The sequence below is a fragment of the Entelurus aequoreus genome, linkage group LG05 (genome assembly GCF_033978785.1).
Source record: "Entelurus aequoreus isolate RoL-2023_Sb linkage group LG05, RoL_Eaeq_v1.1, whole genome shotgun sequence".
In the NCBI taxonomy this organism is placed as follows: domain Eukaryota; kingdom Metazoa; phylum Chordata; class Actinopteri; order Syngnathiformes; family Syngnathidae; genus Entelurus; species Entelurus aequoreus.
Window position 1 is genome coordinate 33,058,273 of NC_084735.1, and position 17,996 is coordinate 33,076,268.

Below are 17,996 nucleotides of genomic sequence, written 5' to 3' on the forward strand. Positions count from 1 at the left end.
TGTGTGTTCTCTCCTGAACAAAACGCTGTTGTATCATCTGCAAATAATACTAACTTTAAATCTTTTGTAACTTTACAAATGTCATTTATATAGAGATTGAATAATTTAGGTCCTAATATTGATCCCTGAGGTACACCACAGGATATATTTAGCGTTGTAGACATGTGTTCGCCTAGCTTCACGTATTGTTTCCTATTCGTTAGATAACTTCTTATCCAGTTTAAGACTAACCCTCTGATGCCATATCGTTCTAGTTTTTTGATTAAAATATTGTGATTAATTGTGTCAAATGCTTTAGTTAGATCCATAAAAACTGCTGCTGCACATTTTTTACTGTCTATTGCATTGGTAATTTCCTCTGTTATTTCAATTAAAGCCATTGAAGTTGAGACATTAGCTCTGTATCCATATTGGTTCTCTTCGAGTATTCTATTTGTATTTATGAAACTCTCTAATCTGTTATTAAACAGTTTTTCAATGATTTTAGAAAATTGTGGAAGTAAAGAAACAGGTCTATAATTTGCAAATTGATGTTTATCTCCAGTCTTATAAATTGGTGCAACTTTAGCTATTTTCATTTTGTTTGGGAACGTACCTGTTTGAAATGATAGATTACTAATATACATTAATGGTCCTGAGATCCCTTCTATAACCTTTTTTATCGTTTCCATATCAATTCCATTACAATCAGTTGAAGTCTTAGATTGACATTTTTTCACGATTGTAACTATTTCCTCCTGTGTCACATTACTGAGGAACATGGAGTTGGGATTTCGCTCTATGGTATCATTATTTTCCTCAATTGGAACTGGGTCTGGAATCCTTTCTTCCAATTTTGGTCCAATATTTACAAAATAATTATTGAAGCTTTCAACTACTTCCTTTATGTTGTCATTTTTTTTTATTTCCGTCTAAAAAGTATTGAGGGTAGTCCCTCTTTGTGCCATTTTTAATAATGCTATTGAGGATGCCCCATGTTGCTCTCATATTATTTTTGTTCCTGTCCAATAATTCACTGTAATATTATTTTCTACATGATCGTAGTATATCTGTTAACTTGTTTTTATACTTTTTGTACTTAATTTCTGCCTCTATAGTTCTTTGTGCTATAAATTCTCTATATAGTGTATTCTTCTTCTTACAAGCATTTTTTAATCCTTTTGTCATCCATGGTTGATTATTCTTTCTCTGCTTGTTACTGAGTTGTATCCATGGACAATGTTTGTCATAAAGTATTATGAACTTGTTTAAGAAATGTTCATATGCTTCATCAACCTCTTTTTCATTGTACACATTGTCCCAATCTTGCTTTTGTAGCTCACTTTTGAAAGCAGTCATCCTCTTCTCTGTGCACAGTCTTCGAAATGTCCTTTTGTCTTCCATGTTCTTCTTGTAGTGTCCATCATATATTGTAAAAACTGGCAGATGATCACTAACGTCGGTTATAAGTAGACCACTTGTAGTGTTATTGTCAAACTCATTGGTAAAAATATTATAAATAAGCGTGGCACAGTGTGCTGTGATTCTGCTTGGCTTTGTGATTTTTGGATATAAACTGATGCTGTACATTGTATCAATGAAGTCATCAATAGACTTTTGCTTGTTAGGGTTCAATAAGTCAATATTAAAGTCACCACATAAGAACATTATTCTTTGACCATTATCCATGTAAGTAGCCTTGATCCATTCTTCAAATGTTTCTATACTTGATTTAGGTGATCTATATATACAACTGATGAATATGTTTTTGCTTTTTTCCTGACATATTTCAATGGTTATACATTCTAAGATATTATCTATAGCAAATTACATGTTTTTTACCACTTTGTAGTTCAGGTTCTTCATCACATACACAGCTACTCCTCCTCCATTTGTGTTGGTTCTGTTGATGTAGTTTAGTTCATATCTTTCCAGATCAAAATGTATTCCTTTTTTTATCATCAATCCATGTTTCTGTGACAGCAATCACTTTGTATGGTTCGTTGATGTGTTCCAAAAAGTTCTTAATGTTGTTGTAGTTTGCATACAAGCTTCTGCTATTAAAATTAATAATTGACCATTTGTTATCGCATGTAATGTTGCTATTATATTGATCATCTGTATAATAAAAACAATTATTACTGATGTGGGAGAAAAAATTTGTATCTGGATCTATATCATTTTCCAAATCCTGGTTTTTGTAATCTTTGTTGCAGAAATTTTTTAGTTCCATATTTTCTTGTTCAACAATCTTTGATGTTGTTTCAATAATCTCAATAAGTGTAGGTGGATGCAATCCTGAATGTAGGTCCTCTTGTTTAGTCGTCCCTTGGAACATAGTAGTGTCGATGCTGAATTTGGGTGTTTGTTTTCTGTCAGAGTCCATTATCATCGTTGTTGTGGTAGCTGTGTAAACTTTAAAAATTGTCCAGGTCCTTGATGTCATGGACAACAATTACTCTTGCTTCTGGACCTCCATTCAGCTTGATGTAGATTTTACAGTTGTTGCTCCAAGTTCCCTAGATTTTTCCCTGCTTTCTCAAGTCGCGTGCTTTCTTGGCGATTCCAGCATTGCGTTTTATGAGATGCTTATTCATGTACACATTTGTTCCCTTCAGCTTCTTTCCCTATCTCAGCAATGCCATTTTAGATTTTCTGTTTACGAGTTTCACGGGCACGACTGGAGTGGCGTTGTTGTTTCTTCCGTTCAGTGGGATGCATGTTTCGATGGTATTAATGTCAATTTCAATTTCCTTTGATTGCAGAAAGTTGACCACTTGCTGTTCTGCTGAGATCATATCCATTTCATCAGGTTCACCTTCATTATTCACAGCTTTCGCATAGGATCTTGGTTTAATTCGGTGCCCTGTCACGATGATATCATTCATTCGTTTGTCCTGATCCATTTCGTCTATGATATTCCTCAACATGTTGTTGTCTTCTTGAAGGGTCTTCATTCGTTTGCCCATTTCAGTGGCTTCATTATTTCTTCTGTTGTTCTGAGATTGCAGATTTTCTATATTTTCCTGCAGACTTTTCACATCTTGTTTGTGTTCTGTTGTTACTTTTCTCAGATATTCTTTCAATTCTTTAATTTCTTCTTTCATTTATTTTTTCATTTCTTCTTTCATTTCTTTCATTTCTTTTTTCATTTCTTTCATTTCTTCTTTCATTTCTTCTTTCATTTCTTCAAGTTTTTGTAGGATCACTTCTTGATTCCCATCATGTCCTGTGTCCAACCTCAAATCTTGTTCCCAGTTGTGTTCTGTATCAGCTGACCCCGAAGGTTTCGGGATTTCAATCTTTCCTTTACCTTTTCGCATCGCGGCAGTCACTGACGTCACTGCCTCTTGCTTGTGTCTTAACGGCAGTTGCTTCTTTAGCGACTTGCGGCACATTAACTTGTTTTTTCCAACAATTTCGTATCTTGCGCCGTTCAAAGATCAATTTGAGGTGTCAGCCTGTCAACTTATATCACTCTGCGACGTCGGGATCATTTTAAAACAGCTGTAAACTCGCCGTAGCTTTTGGTTGCTAGGCAACCGCTTTGAACTGCGGCAAGGCGCCTTTGGCTTGAGGCTAACGGCTCTCCCAACTCGCCTTCTTTCAGCGTATCAGTGCCTCTCAACTGACCAAAATCAGATTGAAGATGCCAGGATACTCTCCTGTGGCTGTGATCGCAAATCAGTGGTCAAAATCTTCAGATTTAACAAAAAACTCCGGTTGCAAGAGCGGAGCCTTTCTCTTTTGCGTCCTTTCTCATTGACAGGAAGTGACGCAAAGTCTTCTAAAACAACCTGTATTAGTGCTATATCTAGTCCTAGGACATATCTAACGACTTAACTTATCTTATCTCTATTGATTAGAGATGTCCTTTCAAGTCCTTGCTCACTGACCAATGAAGCCTACTCTGACAAGAGGGGAAACCTTTTCTAAAATAGCGTTTATAAGTCATAAGTCTCATTAGACTAGATGTCCTATCTAGTCTTTGAGCATGGACGAATGAAGACTGCTCGGGTGAGAGGTGAAAGGTCTTCTAAGATAACCTGAACAGTCCAGGTAAAAGTCCAAAGACTTGATTGAACAACTTTAGTCATAAGTTTAGCTAGACCAAAGCGGTCCTATCTAGTCTTTGAGCATGTATTGATGCACAGATTTGGGAGGGGAAACGTCTTCTTAGACAACAGAATGGTCAAGTTGCGGACAGTATAATGCCCTGAGAATACAATCAGCTGGATATGTGAGAATATTCACAGGCATTGTATGCGTGATGATTGAAAGTTAACAATACCTATTATTATGTATGCAATGTTTCATGCAAAAAGGCTTAAAATACAGATGAAACAAAGTGTATCAAAGGAGATGCAGCACATAACAGCATACAAGCTCAATGGGGACATGTATAGGAGCTATTGACAGAATATTACAAGAGATTTACACTCTATGCATGTTAAATGCACAAACACGCCATCCCCAGTTGCAATAATTAGGCAATTATTATGACCAGACATGCATTCGATGAATCAATTATGGAAATTCCAAATGAATTAGATGCAGAAATGGTGTGTTCCTGTCCTGATTAATATTTTAGAGTTCCTTGTTGTTTATAGTGCAATGTACACTCCCTCCTGACAACCTCATTAGGAACACCCGCACAAGTGCATCCATACATCCATTTTCTACCGCTTGTCCCATTCGGGGTCGCGGGGGTGCTGGAGCCTATCTCAGTTGCATTCGGGCGGAAGGCGGGGTACACCCTGGACAAGTCGCCACCTCATCGCAGGGCCAACACAGATAGACAGACAACATTCACACTCACATTCACACACTAGGGCCAATTTAGTGTTGCCAATCAACCTATCCCCAGGTGCATGTCTTTGGAGGTGGGAGGAAGCCGGAGTACTCGGAGGGAACCCACGCAGTCACGGGGAGAACATGCAAACTCCACACAGAAAGATCCCGAGCGCAGGATCAAACCCAGGACCTTCGTATTGTGAGCGCACAAGTGCAGTGAGAGCCAATACAAGGGCTGCCCCTTTAAAGCTGTATTGATTTAACAATACTGTGTTTACCACTGCAGCTCTGCAACTAGTTGCGTAAGAGGGTCAAAATATTAGAAACATCAGTCAGTATGACTGGCCGTGTTATCGCGATAACACTCCACGAGAGCACCAAGGCTTACACACACATGCAAAATACATCCACGGAAATTACACGTCACACACACACACACACACACACACACACACACACACACACACACACACACACACACACACACACACACACACACACACACACACACACACACACACACACGTTCCCCAGGCCGCACGTCCCACGCTTTCGGTGCTTCACCCCACTCTGTATGACGGAAAACAGAGCAGTGCCTCTGGTTGCGGCAGCTTTGGGTCGGATGCCCGACCTCTGCCCCCTCGTTGCAAGTCTCGAGTTGTATGTCGTTATACGGATATGTGCTTTACTCGAGGTTTTTTCAATCACACTGCATGCCTTTACAAAGTAAACTAAACTCGCCCCGCCCCCAGGATTTTAGTTTGGGACTTGCTTTTTTTCTTCTCCTTTTCCCCTACCTTTACCATTTTTCCTACCATGTGGCAACACGATCAGTGTTCCCGCTCTGACTACACTGTAACTGTATGTCTGTTCTTGGACGGGTTTGTACTGAAAATTTAATTTTGTTGTACTTTTTAAGTGCAATGACAATAAAGTTCCACCCATCCAAACTACAACCATGGTTAAAATACTGTAGTTTTTACCTTAGAAGGTGGTATCATGCTGGACAGAAACTGCAGAGGTAGGATTAAATCTATCTACCTATGTTTAAATATGCAGGTGTAAACATAATGTTCCGGATATTATTGTATTAATACCTCTCCAGCAGTATCAATGAACACTGGGCATTATTATTTTTGTAAAGACATGCATTATGATTGAATACGATCTCATCTGTTGTATCTGATGAAGTGCCTCTCAAAGATGTTATTTCTTAACACGCGAGAGCCACTCATCTCTAACGTGCTTCAGTGCGCATTCATCAAAAACACACTTCACCGTTATATGACTTTGAGCCAGGCACAGCATGATGGAAAACCTCGACGTTGCCGTCTGAACCGGCGGGGTCGACAGCTCGCCCACACACACGAGCACAAAGTACCTGGCCTGTGTTCCCGTCCGTCTATCACCGTTTATGTGAAAGGCTCATTACCAGCGGCACACACATCAATTGGCCGTGCTCGCACTCGACACCCACTCGTGATAAAAGGAGACCTTGCAGACAACCAACAGTTTGGAGACGGCGTTGCCACGCCAGTTTTGTCTGCGCTTCAATGTCGACAAATAGTCAAACATTTTGAAGCAAATTTTGGAATTTGGGGGGTGGAATTCATTTTTTTATTTTATTTTTTTTCATAAAGAAATACAATCATGTGTGCTTACGGACTGTATCCCTGCAGACTGTATTGATCTATATTGATATATAATGTATATATTGTGTTTTTTATGTTGATTTAATTTAAAAAATATATATATATACACTACCGTTCAAAAGTTTGGGGTCACATTGAAATGTCCTTATTTTTGAAGGAAAAGCACTGTACTTTTCAATGAAGATAACTTTAAACTAGTCTTAACTTTAAAGAAATACACTCTATACATTGCTAATGTGGTAAATGACTATTCTAGCTGCAAATGTCTGATTTTTGGTGCAATATCTACATAGGTGTATAGAGGCCCATTTCCAGCAACTATCACTCCAGTGTTCCAATGGTACAATGTGTTTGCTCATTGGCTCAGAAGGCTAATTGATGATTAGAAAACCCTTGTGCAATCATGTTCACACATCTGAAAACAGTTTAGCTCGTTACAGAAGCTACAAAACTGACCTTCCTTTGAGCAGATTGAGTTTCTGGAGCATCACATTTGTGGGGTCAATTAAACGTTTAAAATGGCCAGAAAAAGAGAACTTTCATCTGAAACTCGACAGTCTATTCTTGTTCTTAGAAATGAAGGCTATTCCACAAAATTGTTTGGGTGACCCCAAACTTTTGAACGGTAGTGTATATATTTTTATTTTTATTTTTTTTATTTCTTGCGCGGCCCGGTACCAATCGGTACCGGTCCGCGGCCCGGTGGTTGGGGACCACTGTACTACATTACCCAGAAGGCTCAGCATTGTAGATAGGAACCGGAAGTAGGTCTGAGCTGTGCGGGAGGACAACAGTTGTGCCGTTTGAGCAGTAAAGAGTTGATATATTATTACACATTTCCGTTCATCTACGCAAGAAACAAACATAAGTTTTGAGTAAACAGTTGACGTGCGCTCAGAAAAAAATTGCCAAAATGTGCAGGGAAGTTGCGGGCATTGGGCATAATTTGCAGGGATTGGTTGAATTTGCAAGATTTTGGTGCGATTGCGACATCGCAAAATCCTGGAGGGACTGGAATTTTGTGAATACTTTTATTTAGTTGTCAGTGAGAACTAATTTTTACCTCACAACGCAGCAGGTCTCCATCATGTCCAAACTAGAACAGAACTACCATATAGTGAAATTATTTATCAATAAGCAGTAAATCTGGAAGTACTGTCTGAAAGCAAACTACCTCACATTAAATAAATTGTATCTTCACCCACACAAATAAATAGAAAAACATTCCAAATGAGATAGATCTATGTTCCAGGAGTCCTTACCTGGATCATCCTTTCTTCCAATCTGGTGTGCTCTCAGTTCCTCTGACTTGTAGAAGTCAATACTGGCATACATGTTGAGGCTGGAGCCGGCACTGTTACCCACAGCACCTGCTCCGATGTAGTAGCCTGCAGAGGAACGCTCCCCTCCAGTTTGAGGGTTCTCTTTAATGGCCAAGTCGAGGTCAATATAGTTAAGGCCTTGTTCAGCAGAGGCTTGCAGAGGTGGCGTGGCAGACAAACTAGACCCCTGACCGGTTTCCCAAGGAGAGCAATCCAAAGCATGCCGGTGGACCACCGCCTGGCCGCCTTCTGGGAAGACTGTGGTAGTGGAAGGTGGGTGGCTCGATACAGATGGAGGGGCGTTAAAAGTCTCTGGGCGGTGAACGCGTCGACACTGGTTCTCAGTTCGGACAAGTCTGCTGCTTTGCTCGGGGCACTGGAAGGACTTGACTGGAGAAAAGCCCAATCCTGTATCGTCCTCCATAGACACAAGTGTACCAGAGTGGGTGGCAGGTCTCGTTGAAATGCTAGGATCTGAAGCTTTGTCTGTGAATGAACTATGGGTGTCTGCTACAGTCTTTGTTTTTGATTGATAGGCAGTGTTTCCTTCAGCTGCCAGAGGAGATGATGTGCCATGTTCTAGTCGACCCTTTGGGGGTACAATTGGTGGGCCCTGCAGTGAGGGGCTGAATGTTGACCTAAGGGGTGTTATTGACTTCCCTACATCCATGCTCACATACTCAGCAGAGGTGGACAACGGTGCAGAAAAGCTGCGAGGCAGGTTAGCGACATTGTTGGGGTCAATGAGGGGCTGGTTCAAAGGGCGTAGGGTTCCGTGAATTACAGGCTGTGCTCTTTCGGACCCGGCATGTCTTCCACCATCATATTTTTTGTCCCCCTTGAACACAATACTCACATAGTCACCGACATTCTGAATTGCCATTGGGGGAAGATTCTCCTTGACCCTAGGGAGGGTGTTTGCTTTACTGATGTCTGAAGACACACTGAGGGGGCGGCCTTTTCTTTGTTGCTTTGGGATCTTGCAGCTTGATCCACGTTTTTGTTGGTGGCGGCCTTCTTTAGTGCATGTTCCTGCACTCTTGTACAAACTTAACCCTTTCCCTGCTGATATGGTCTTGTCCTCCAGGCTTTCACTGCTGGCAGAGCTTGAGGAGAAAGACGAGGAAGACATGGAGAGTTGGAAGCCTCCACTCGGCCCCACTCCTGTTTTGTTTCTTTTGCTGAACCCTGCTGCACTACCCCCTACAGCACAATCATCACTGCCCTTTTTGTTCTCCCCTTTGTTTAAATCCTCCTCAAAACGACTATATAGGGTATGCTGATAAGCTCTAGGCAGAGAGAAGTAGGAATTGAACATTTTTGGTTGAAGTTGGTACGGCTCAGGATGGGAGGGTGGTGTGCTACAAGCAGATCGGCTACTGATGGGTGAGACGTTCATGTAGTCGCTGGCGACCCGGCTCTCCATGCTCCCACTGGTATCCCACATGCCCAACTCTGCGGAGACGCTACTATTGGGGGACATGACCATGTAGCCCTCTGTGCTGGGCTGCCGCATATGCTGAGGCGGGGAAACACTGTTGTTGGGTGTCATGGCCATGTACTCGTCGTCAGCTGCTGGAGACGTGACTCCAGGCAGCATTGACATGTAGCCGCTATCCACTGGAGCTCCTGCTTCTACTTCCTTCCTTTTTTCAAACCTCTTTCTGTTCTCCCCTACTGCATCTCGTCGTTCACGCCCCAGCGCCACACCGCCAGGACCTTCTCTGTTAGCACACTGTGACATAATGGCATATTCTTCATCATCCTCGTCGTCATCTTTTCGATGCGGGACGAGCCTTTCATGGGCAGCCAAAGGCAGAGAAGCCCTCTTACTTAGCAGTCGTCGTTCTGCCTCAGAATCCCGACTGGACGAACGTCGAAGAATCTGTCTGCCTTTGGAGCGATGATGGGAACCAAGAAGGCCCTCCCGCTGACCCATGACTATATAGCTGGAGGAACCTTCTCCGTGCACGTGATGGGCAGCCATACTGGGCATGAGTAAGGAGTGCTCACCAGGACTGGAGCCATATTCATCTGAAGAGCCATAGTCGCTTGGTGAACCCGAAACAGAAACTCTCTGAGTTACACGAGTGTAAGAGCACACTGTCATGCCTCCCACAGCTGCCCCTACTAGGCCACACTCAGAGCCGTGACCAGAGCTGGAGGAGAGGCTTGGAGCAGGTGAGGGAGCGGGGTTAGGTGTGTAGCGAGCAAGACTGAGGGTAATCTTTGCAGGGGTGGGAGCTCTGGTGGGCTTGGGTCTAAGGGTTGGAGTAGTTGAGCAGGATCCGTTAAGACTTGGGCTCGAGCTGGCCCATGTTGATCTGGTACTCACTCCGCTCTCCTCCGACCTGGCCCCGATGCTGGCCGTTCGCGCCCGTGGGAAGCCGTGACGTGATGTCGGCGAGGTGCTGGTGCTGCTGCCGCCGGGCGTCTCAGTGCGGGCTCGCCTGTTGAAGCCCACCTGACTTGGTGGCAGATTGGGATGATGTCGGCGGCTGGGAACACTAATGGGGTTTGACACGGTGCCTCCGCCACAGGAAGTGCCCACAGACTGAGACTTACTGCGTTGCCGAAACTCCTCGCTTAGAGCTTTCATGGCCTCCAGCAAGGTCTCATGCATGTTCTGAGCCACCACAGAGTCATCCACCTGCATCCAGAATTCTCCTGGCCCGGTTATGGCGGAGCGTCCCACCTCAATAAAGAAAAAGTTCTCTGAATGGCCACACCTACGGACGTTCATCAGCTGAAGCACCACAGAAGCAATGTCCGAGTTCAGCTTGACAAAGTTGACGGTCTTTTCAGTGAGGCACAGACGGTAGATGCCCACTAAGTTCCTGGCATGTCCAAGACCTTTAGGCCAAACTTTGACCTGCCACACTTCTTTGAAAGTAGGAATTGGAGAAGGGGAGCTACACTCTCCACTGCTGCCGTAGTCTTCAGGAGTTTTACCTGTGAGTGAAAAGACAGGCAATAAATGAACATGAAAAATTTAAGTAAAGTAGAGGACATTAAAAGTTTCGTCCAATATCAGCTTAAATTGTTACAAAGTTACACTTCACACATGGGAATCAGGGAATCCATTTCTATCCCTTAAGATACAACTTTACACAGGAAAAATTATGCAGTGAAAAGCTAAGCCTACAATAATATACTGTATACTCAAAAATACTGCCTTTACATTTAAATAATGCATGGTTTGGATTGATGCTATTATTTAAGGATCAGCATTTGTCTTAGTTTCTTTGATAGACAATGGAAAAAATTAATTAATTAATTAAATAAATTAATCTTAATTTATTTTGGGAAGGCACAATCTTTCTTTGTTTCCCAGATGAGTTACTTAAGTCCAGTGGTTCTTAACCTTTTTGACCTCGGGGTCCAAATTTTCCAATACAGAGGGCCCCAGGGGGCCCACTCAAATAATAACACTAAATGTTTAATCTTACTCTGGATTTTAATAGTATTCATTAACTTTATCCGAACTACTTACAGTTTACAAGCTTGTCAAATTATATGAAACCATGTGTTAATCACAAAGGTTATTATTTATTTAACACATAAACTTAGGTTTAGGTTAGGCTGGTTAGAAAAATAAGTACTAACAAAATATACTGCATAAGAAGGTACTCATAAAAAACAGACAAAAAGTACATTTACATACAATTATGTTGTGCTTGAATAAATAAAATGTGTTTTTTAACTAGACTATCAATAATATTAAAGTGCAAATTAAAATACAGCTACACCACTTTAGTCATATTTTTTGCGCTTACGAAAGTTCTCTATGACTTTAGCTCCAGACTTTTTCTGTTTGTTTGATATTACCATTACTGCCACACGTCATGGGAAAGTGTATTACAACTGAGTAACGCTGCGGGCCATACAGACCACAGATAAGAACAGATATTTTTTGGGCCTAAGAATAGTTAAGGAACACTGTTTTAGTCTATGTTGTTAAGTATTCGAGGATACTGACAAAGTCATTGTGTTAACTGACTCAACAGCACCTCTGCTGGTTGCAACCAAGTGGTGCATTTGTTTTTGCCTCACTTGCTTTAAGGCAAATGTGTCTAGAATGTGGCTTGTTCTTTTATTGGACTGCAGCACATTCAACAACAAAAAACAGCAGGAAAAATTACTGTATGACTATTACACAATGGTTCAATTACACTTTTTTTGTTTTTTTACTTTATTTTAATACTGCTATTGTTTTTTTCAGATGACAATAAAAGGGACAAGCGGTAGAAAATGGATGGATGGATGGAATATTGAATTGGATATTCTAATTTGGTTGAATTCTGTACATAAGGAGTATTTTTGGTTTGTTGTCTTCAAAATAAATTAATGGAAAAAATGTTTTGTCTTTAAATATAGATTTCTTTTTATATATGTATATATATATATATATATATATATATATATATATATATATATATATATATATATATATATATATATATATATATATATATATATATATATATATATATATATATATATATATATATATATATATATATATATATATATATATATATATATAAAATGTCAAGTTTTAATGAAGTGCTTCTTAGCCACACCAAAACAAGATATTGAAAAAAGAATACAAATATATTGGAATGATATTACATGTATGGAAAAAAACACTTTGAAATTAAATATAAAAACTGTAGAAACAAAACAAAACTGAGGTTGTGATTGGTGTAAAACATTTGATAACAACTGCTTTACAACAGCAATGTAACAACCAATTCAACACAATAAATCAATTCTTATTAGGCAAGTCCATCCATCCATCCATTTTTTCTAACGCGTGTCCCTTTCGGGGTCGCGGGGGGTGCTGGAGCCTATCTCAGCTGCATTCGGGTGGTAGGCGGGGTACACCCTGGACAAGTCGCCACCTCATCACAGTACGAGGCAAGTCATGCATTATTAAATTATTAAACACAGTGTTTATTATTGTAATAATCTCAGCTATTTATAATATTTTGTTTGGTATTCAGCAAAACGCCTGGTTGCTGTACACCACTACACTGCTAAGAAATATAAATTAATATGTGAATTATATTTATATAGCGCCTTTCTTTAGTGACACAAAGCACTTTACATAGTGAACCCAATATCTAAGTTCTATTTAAAACAGTGTGGGTGGCACTGGGAGGAGGTGGGTAAAGTGTCTTGTGACGAGGATGGCGGAAGCGGGGATCGAACCCAGAACCCTCAAGTTCCTGGCACGGCCACTCTACCAACCGAGCTATGCCTCCCCGATATATCTCTTCCATGTTGTGCACACTGCAAATTATTTGCCACTGTCAATATTCAAGATGTTATTACTAGATAATTCCCTTATACTTTTAAGAGCTATTTACTTATTTTTAGTCATTCACTAATCTTCATCTTAGCATTAATAATTTATTTATTTTCAGACCTGCCAAAGCAAAAGTGCCCCAAAAAAAACTAAAGTCACCAACTTTTTATTTGATACTGTCACATTGTCACAGCTTTATTGTGAAACCGCAATATACCGCGGTATCTACTGTTACACCCATAATAATGATCTTTTTTCTATTGTAGTATAAAAAAGTAAACATTTAGAAAATACCTATTAAAACAAAATAGTTTGGTTTCCCCCGCATAGAAAATGTTGTGTAAAGATTCTGCAACATCTCGAGGATGCTTAATTTAAGAATTGCAAGTTGAATAATGCTTGTTTTAAGGGTAAAATACTAAATTCTAGCTGAAAAGTCCTGCTAATTAAATAAATCTTAATTTATGATGTCGGCCTTCTTTCATCTCCGTAATATCGCTAAAATCCGTTCCATTTTGTCCACTAGCGACGCTGAGATCATAATTCATGCGTTCGTTACGTCTCGTCTCGATTACTTGACTTTTGACAAGAACAAGAAAGTTTGATCATATTACGCCTGTACTGGCTCACCTGCACTGGCTTCCTGTGCACTTAAGATGTGACTTTAAGGTTTTACTACTTACGTTAAAAATACTACACGGTCTAGCTCCAGCTTATCTTGCCGATTGTATTGTACCATATGTCCCGGCAAGAAATCTGCGTTCAAAGAACTCCGGCTTATTAGTCATTCCCAGAGCCCAAAAAAAGTCTGCGGGCTATAGAGCGTTTTCTATTCGGGCTCCAGTACTCTGGAATGCCCTCCCGGTAACAGTTAGAGATGCTACCTCAGTAGAAGCATTTAAGTCCCATCTTAAAACTAATTTGTATACTCTAGCCTTTAAATAGACCCCCTTTTTAGACCAGTTGGTCTGCCATTTCTTTTCTTTTCTCCTCTGCCCCCCTCTCCCTTGTGGAGGGGGAGTTACACAGGTCCGGTGGCCATGGATGAAGTGCTGGCTGTCCAGAGTCGGGACCCGGGGTGGACCGCTCGCCTGTGCATCGGTTGGGGACATCTCTGCGCTGCTGACCGTCTCCGCTCGGGAGGGTTTCCTGCTGGCCCCACTATGGACTGCACTCTCACTATTATGTTGGATCCACTGTGGACTGGACTTTCGCTGATATGTTGGATCCACTATGGACTGGACTTTCACAATATTATGTCAGACCCACTCGACATCCATTGCTTTCGGTCTCCTCTAGAGGGGGGGGGGGGTTACCCATAAAAGTGGGTGACATTGTTATCACCAGGAAAGATGAGGTCACCTACCTAGGTTCCATTCTAGAGGCTAACCTTTCCTGTGATAAAATGGCAACCAAGGTAATCAAAAAGGTTAACCAACGAACGAGATTTCTCTAAAGAATCTCCTCTCTGGTCAACAAAAGCACCTTGAGGATTCTGGCGGGAACTCTCGTTCAACCCTTTTTCGATTACGCATGCACCTCCTGGTACCCTAGCACCTCCAAAACCCTCAAATCTACACTCCAAACATCTCAGAACAAGCTAGTCAGGTTACTGCTAGACCTCCACCCCAGATCCCACCTCACTCCTACCCACTTCTCTAAAGTGGGCTGGCTCAAGGTGGAGGACAGAGTTAAACAACTAGCACTGAGCCTAGTCTATAAAATCCGCTACACCTCCCTGATACCGAAGTACATGTCAAACTACTTCCTTAACGTAAATGACCGCCATAACCACAACACCAGGGGGAGCTCCACTAACGACGTTAAACCCAAATTCCGAACTAACAAAGGTCTTAACTCATTCTCTTTCTATGCCACATCAATGAATGTGCTCCCAACAGGTATAATAGAAAGGGCACCTCTTTCCTCCTTCAAAACCGCAATAAAAGTTCACCTCCAGGCAGCTACAACCCTAAACTAACACCCTCCCCGGAATGCTAACAATCAAATGTAAACAATCAAATGCAGATACTTTTTCTTATGCCTTCTGATCTCTCTCTCTCTCTCTCTCTCTCTCTCTCTCTCTCTCTCTTTATGTCCACTACTTGATGTCCATATCCTAACCCCCCCTTCCCCCCTCCACACCCCTGATTGTAAATAATGTAAATAATTAATTGTGATTATCTTGTGTGATGACTGTATTATGATGATAGTATATATGATAGTATATATCTGTATCATGAATCAATTTAAGTGGACCCCGACTTAAACAAGTTGAAAAACTTATTCGGGTGTTACCATTTAGTGGTCAATTGTACGAAATATGTACTTCACTGTGCAACCTACTAATAAAAGTCTCAATCAATCAATCAATCACCCACATATGCGGTCCTCTCCAAGGTTTCTCATAGTCATTCACATCGACGTCCCACTGGGGTGAGTTTTTCCTTGCCCATATGTGGGCTCTGTACCGAGGATGTCGTTGTGGCTTGTGCAGCCCTTTGAGACACTTGTGATTTAGGGCTATATAAATAAACATTGATTGATTGATTGATTGATTGTCAAGAAAAATGACCTGCCTGTACATAATGTATCCCATTGGGTTGAGTTTTTCCTTGCCTTGATGTGGGATATGACCCCGTTGTGGCTTGTGCAGCCCTTTGAGACACTTGTGATTAAGGGCTATATAAATAAACTTTGATTGATTGACTGATAATTTCACTTTAGTTTTTAGTATGTTTTCCTAAAATGTAGTCTTTTTAATCCTTTTTTCGACAGCTCTTTTTTGCAGTGCACAGCCAGGGTGTACCCCACCTTCCGCCCATGTGTGGCTGGGATAGGCTACAGCACCCCCCCAGAACCCCCACCCATAAGGGACAAGCGGTAGGAAATGGATGGATGGACAGCTGTGTATTTAAACACATACACCCCCCCTCCACTGAATGTACCAGATCACTGTAGCTATAGTGTTACTCAAATATTTCACGCTCAGTTTAGCTCCAATTTAAAAAAAGATTAAATAATATAAAGACTTCTTTTTAATGCAAACGTTCATGTGAAGACCATGCAGGGCTGGGAAAGCCCACCGGTGAGTGCACAGAGAAGGGGGAAAGGAGGGGTCGTGCTGGTGCTGCTGGTGCTGTTCTGCTCCCCAGCAGCATCAGAACGTGATGGTAAACAAGACGAGGAGATTTTGCACATGTAGAAAAATGATGTTTCTTCTTCCTGGCATGCATGCAGACTAGAGAGCGTGGATGCTGATGGCGCCTTCTGCACAAATGTAGGTTATTAGAGGCGGGCGGGCTGTGCAGAAAAACAACAACACGGGCTAGAGTGGAGTGCTCCACGATAGGCTGGAGCTATATGATGCATGCCGTGGATGGTTGCTATATGCCCACTGCGCCATGCAAAATAAGGCTGCACCTTATTCGCTAGAATACACGCCACTGAGTGGGTCGTCGCTGCTATAAAGTCATACAAATGCAGTCATATTTGTGGAAAAAGCACTTGGCTTCGTTTGCTGGTCAAAATAAATAAATAAAAATTCCTAATAATTCGCAGATCCACACAGAGGAGGTAAATATGAACATATATGAGTAATAACATGCATTGGAGTGCATGCAATGGCCGAGGCAGATGGAGAGCAAAAAGAGCCTCAGGCAGGATGGGCCCCTTGCAGGAAAGCATGAGAGAATAAAATGGAGGATTATTTCTACTTTTGCCATCTTACAGTTGCACTGGAGGTCCAGCATCGCCTGGTACCACTCGTTCTGGACCTCCTCGCTGTCCGCGGCGATGGCGAAGCTCTCGCTGCGGGTGTACAGCACGACCAGGTGCTTGTTTTTGGAGTCGGCCCGCTTGTTGATGTTGAAGCACGTCTCCAGGTTGAGCACTTTCTTGGCCACGGGGGATTTGCTGCGGAATTTCTTCTCGTTCTCGTAATACTCCAAGCGGGCAGGACCATGCTCGGAGGCCGCCCTCAGCACGAAGAAGCGCCGGTGCATGGATTTATGCTTGCGGAGGTAGCCGCTTTTCTGCACGTCTTCGTAAGTGTGCGGCTCGGTGCAGCCTTGGTTCTCCATGACTAGACAGCACTAAAGTCTGAAAGCAAACATGTGAAGTCCTCCGTCTTTAATCCATCGCCACTACATGCCGCCTCCTCCCACGGTCCACGCTCCAGCATGTGCGCGATGCTTATGGATGAGAACCGAGCCGGAGCATGGTTCCGATCATCCAGCGGCTGCGGCCGGACCCCAAACACCGTCCACCGGCCCGGTTCCGCTCCGATTCGAGTCCGAATACGGTGCACCTCAGCCGCGGAGCGACGTCTCCTCCACCTGTCTGACTGAGGGTGCACACAGTCTGTGCAGCCCCGGCAGGCAAGTTAGGCAGATTCAGGCGGAGCATCCGGTAAAGGGGTTTCAAAATAAAAGCGGCATACGGTTTTTTTTTTAAGTTTGTTTATTTGAAAGACAATGTGCAGTTACATTAAGCAGATGGCAGCACCAGATTTAGCACTATGTTAATTTCCATCTGTAGTCCTTTTATGGTGCAGGGGGCGGGGGAGAGGGGGGGTACTAGGATGACAGGGGATGCAAAACAATAATAATACAGAAATAGACTGCAACAAAAACAGTGCAATTAACAGTGCAATAACATCCATCCATCCATTTTCTACCGCTTATCCCGTTTGGGGTTGCCGGGGGTCGCTGGAGCCTATCTCAGCTGCATTCGGGCGGAAGGCGGAGTACACCCTGGACAAGTCGCCACCTCATCACAGGGCCAACACAGATAGACAGACAACATTTATACTCACATTCACACACTAGGGCCAATTTAGTGTTGCCAATCAACCTATCCCCAGGTGCAATAACAGTGCAATACATTTTCATAACATGGTCACTACTGCCTAGTTTCTCTTGTTATATTCTTATTTTT

At 42.1% G+C, this 17,996-nt stretch overlaps 1 protein-coding gene across 1 annotated transcript in view; it reads right to left on the reverse strand.

Moving 5' to 3' along the window:
• Positions 1–17,147, reverse strand: part of LOC133650521 (insulin receptor substrate 1-B-like) — a 29,750-nt gene extending 12,603 nt beyond the window's left edge. Inside the window, exons 1-2 of the mRNA XM_062047850.1 lie at positions 16,789–17,147; positions 7,688–10,699 (exon numbers count right to left, since the gene is read on the reverse strand). Coding sequence (XP_061903834.1) covers positions 7,688–10,699; positions 16,789–17,140 — 3,364 coding nt within the window. The 5' untranslated portion in view covers positions 17,141–17,147. The remainder of the gene's footprint in view (positions 1–7,687; positions 10,700–16,788) is intronic.
• Positions 17,148–17,996: the final 849 nt, after the last annotated feature.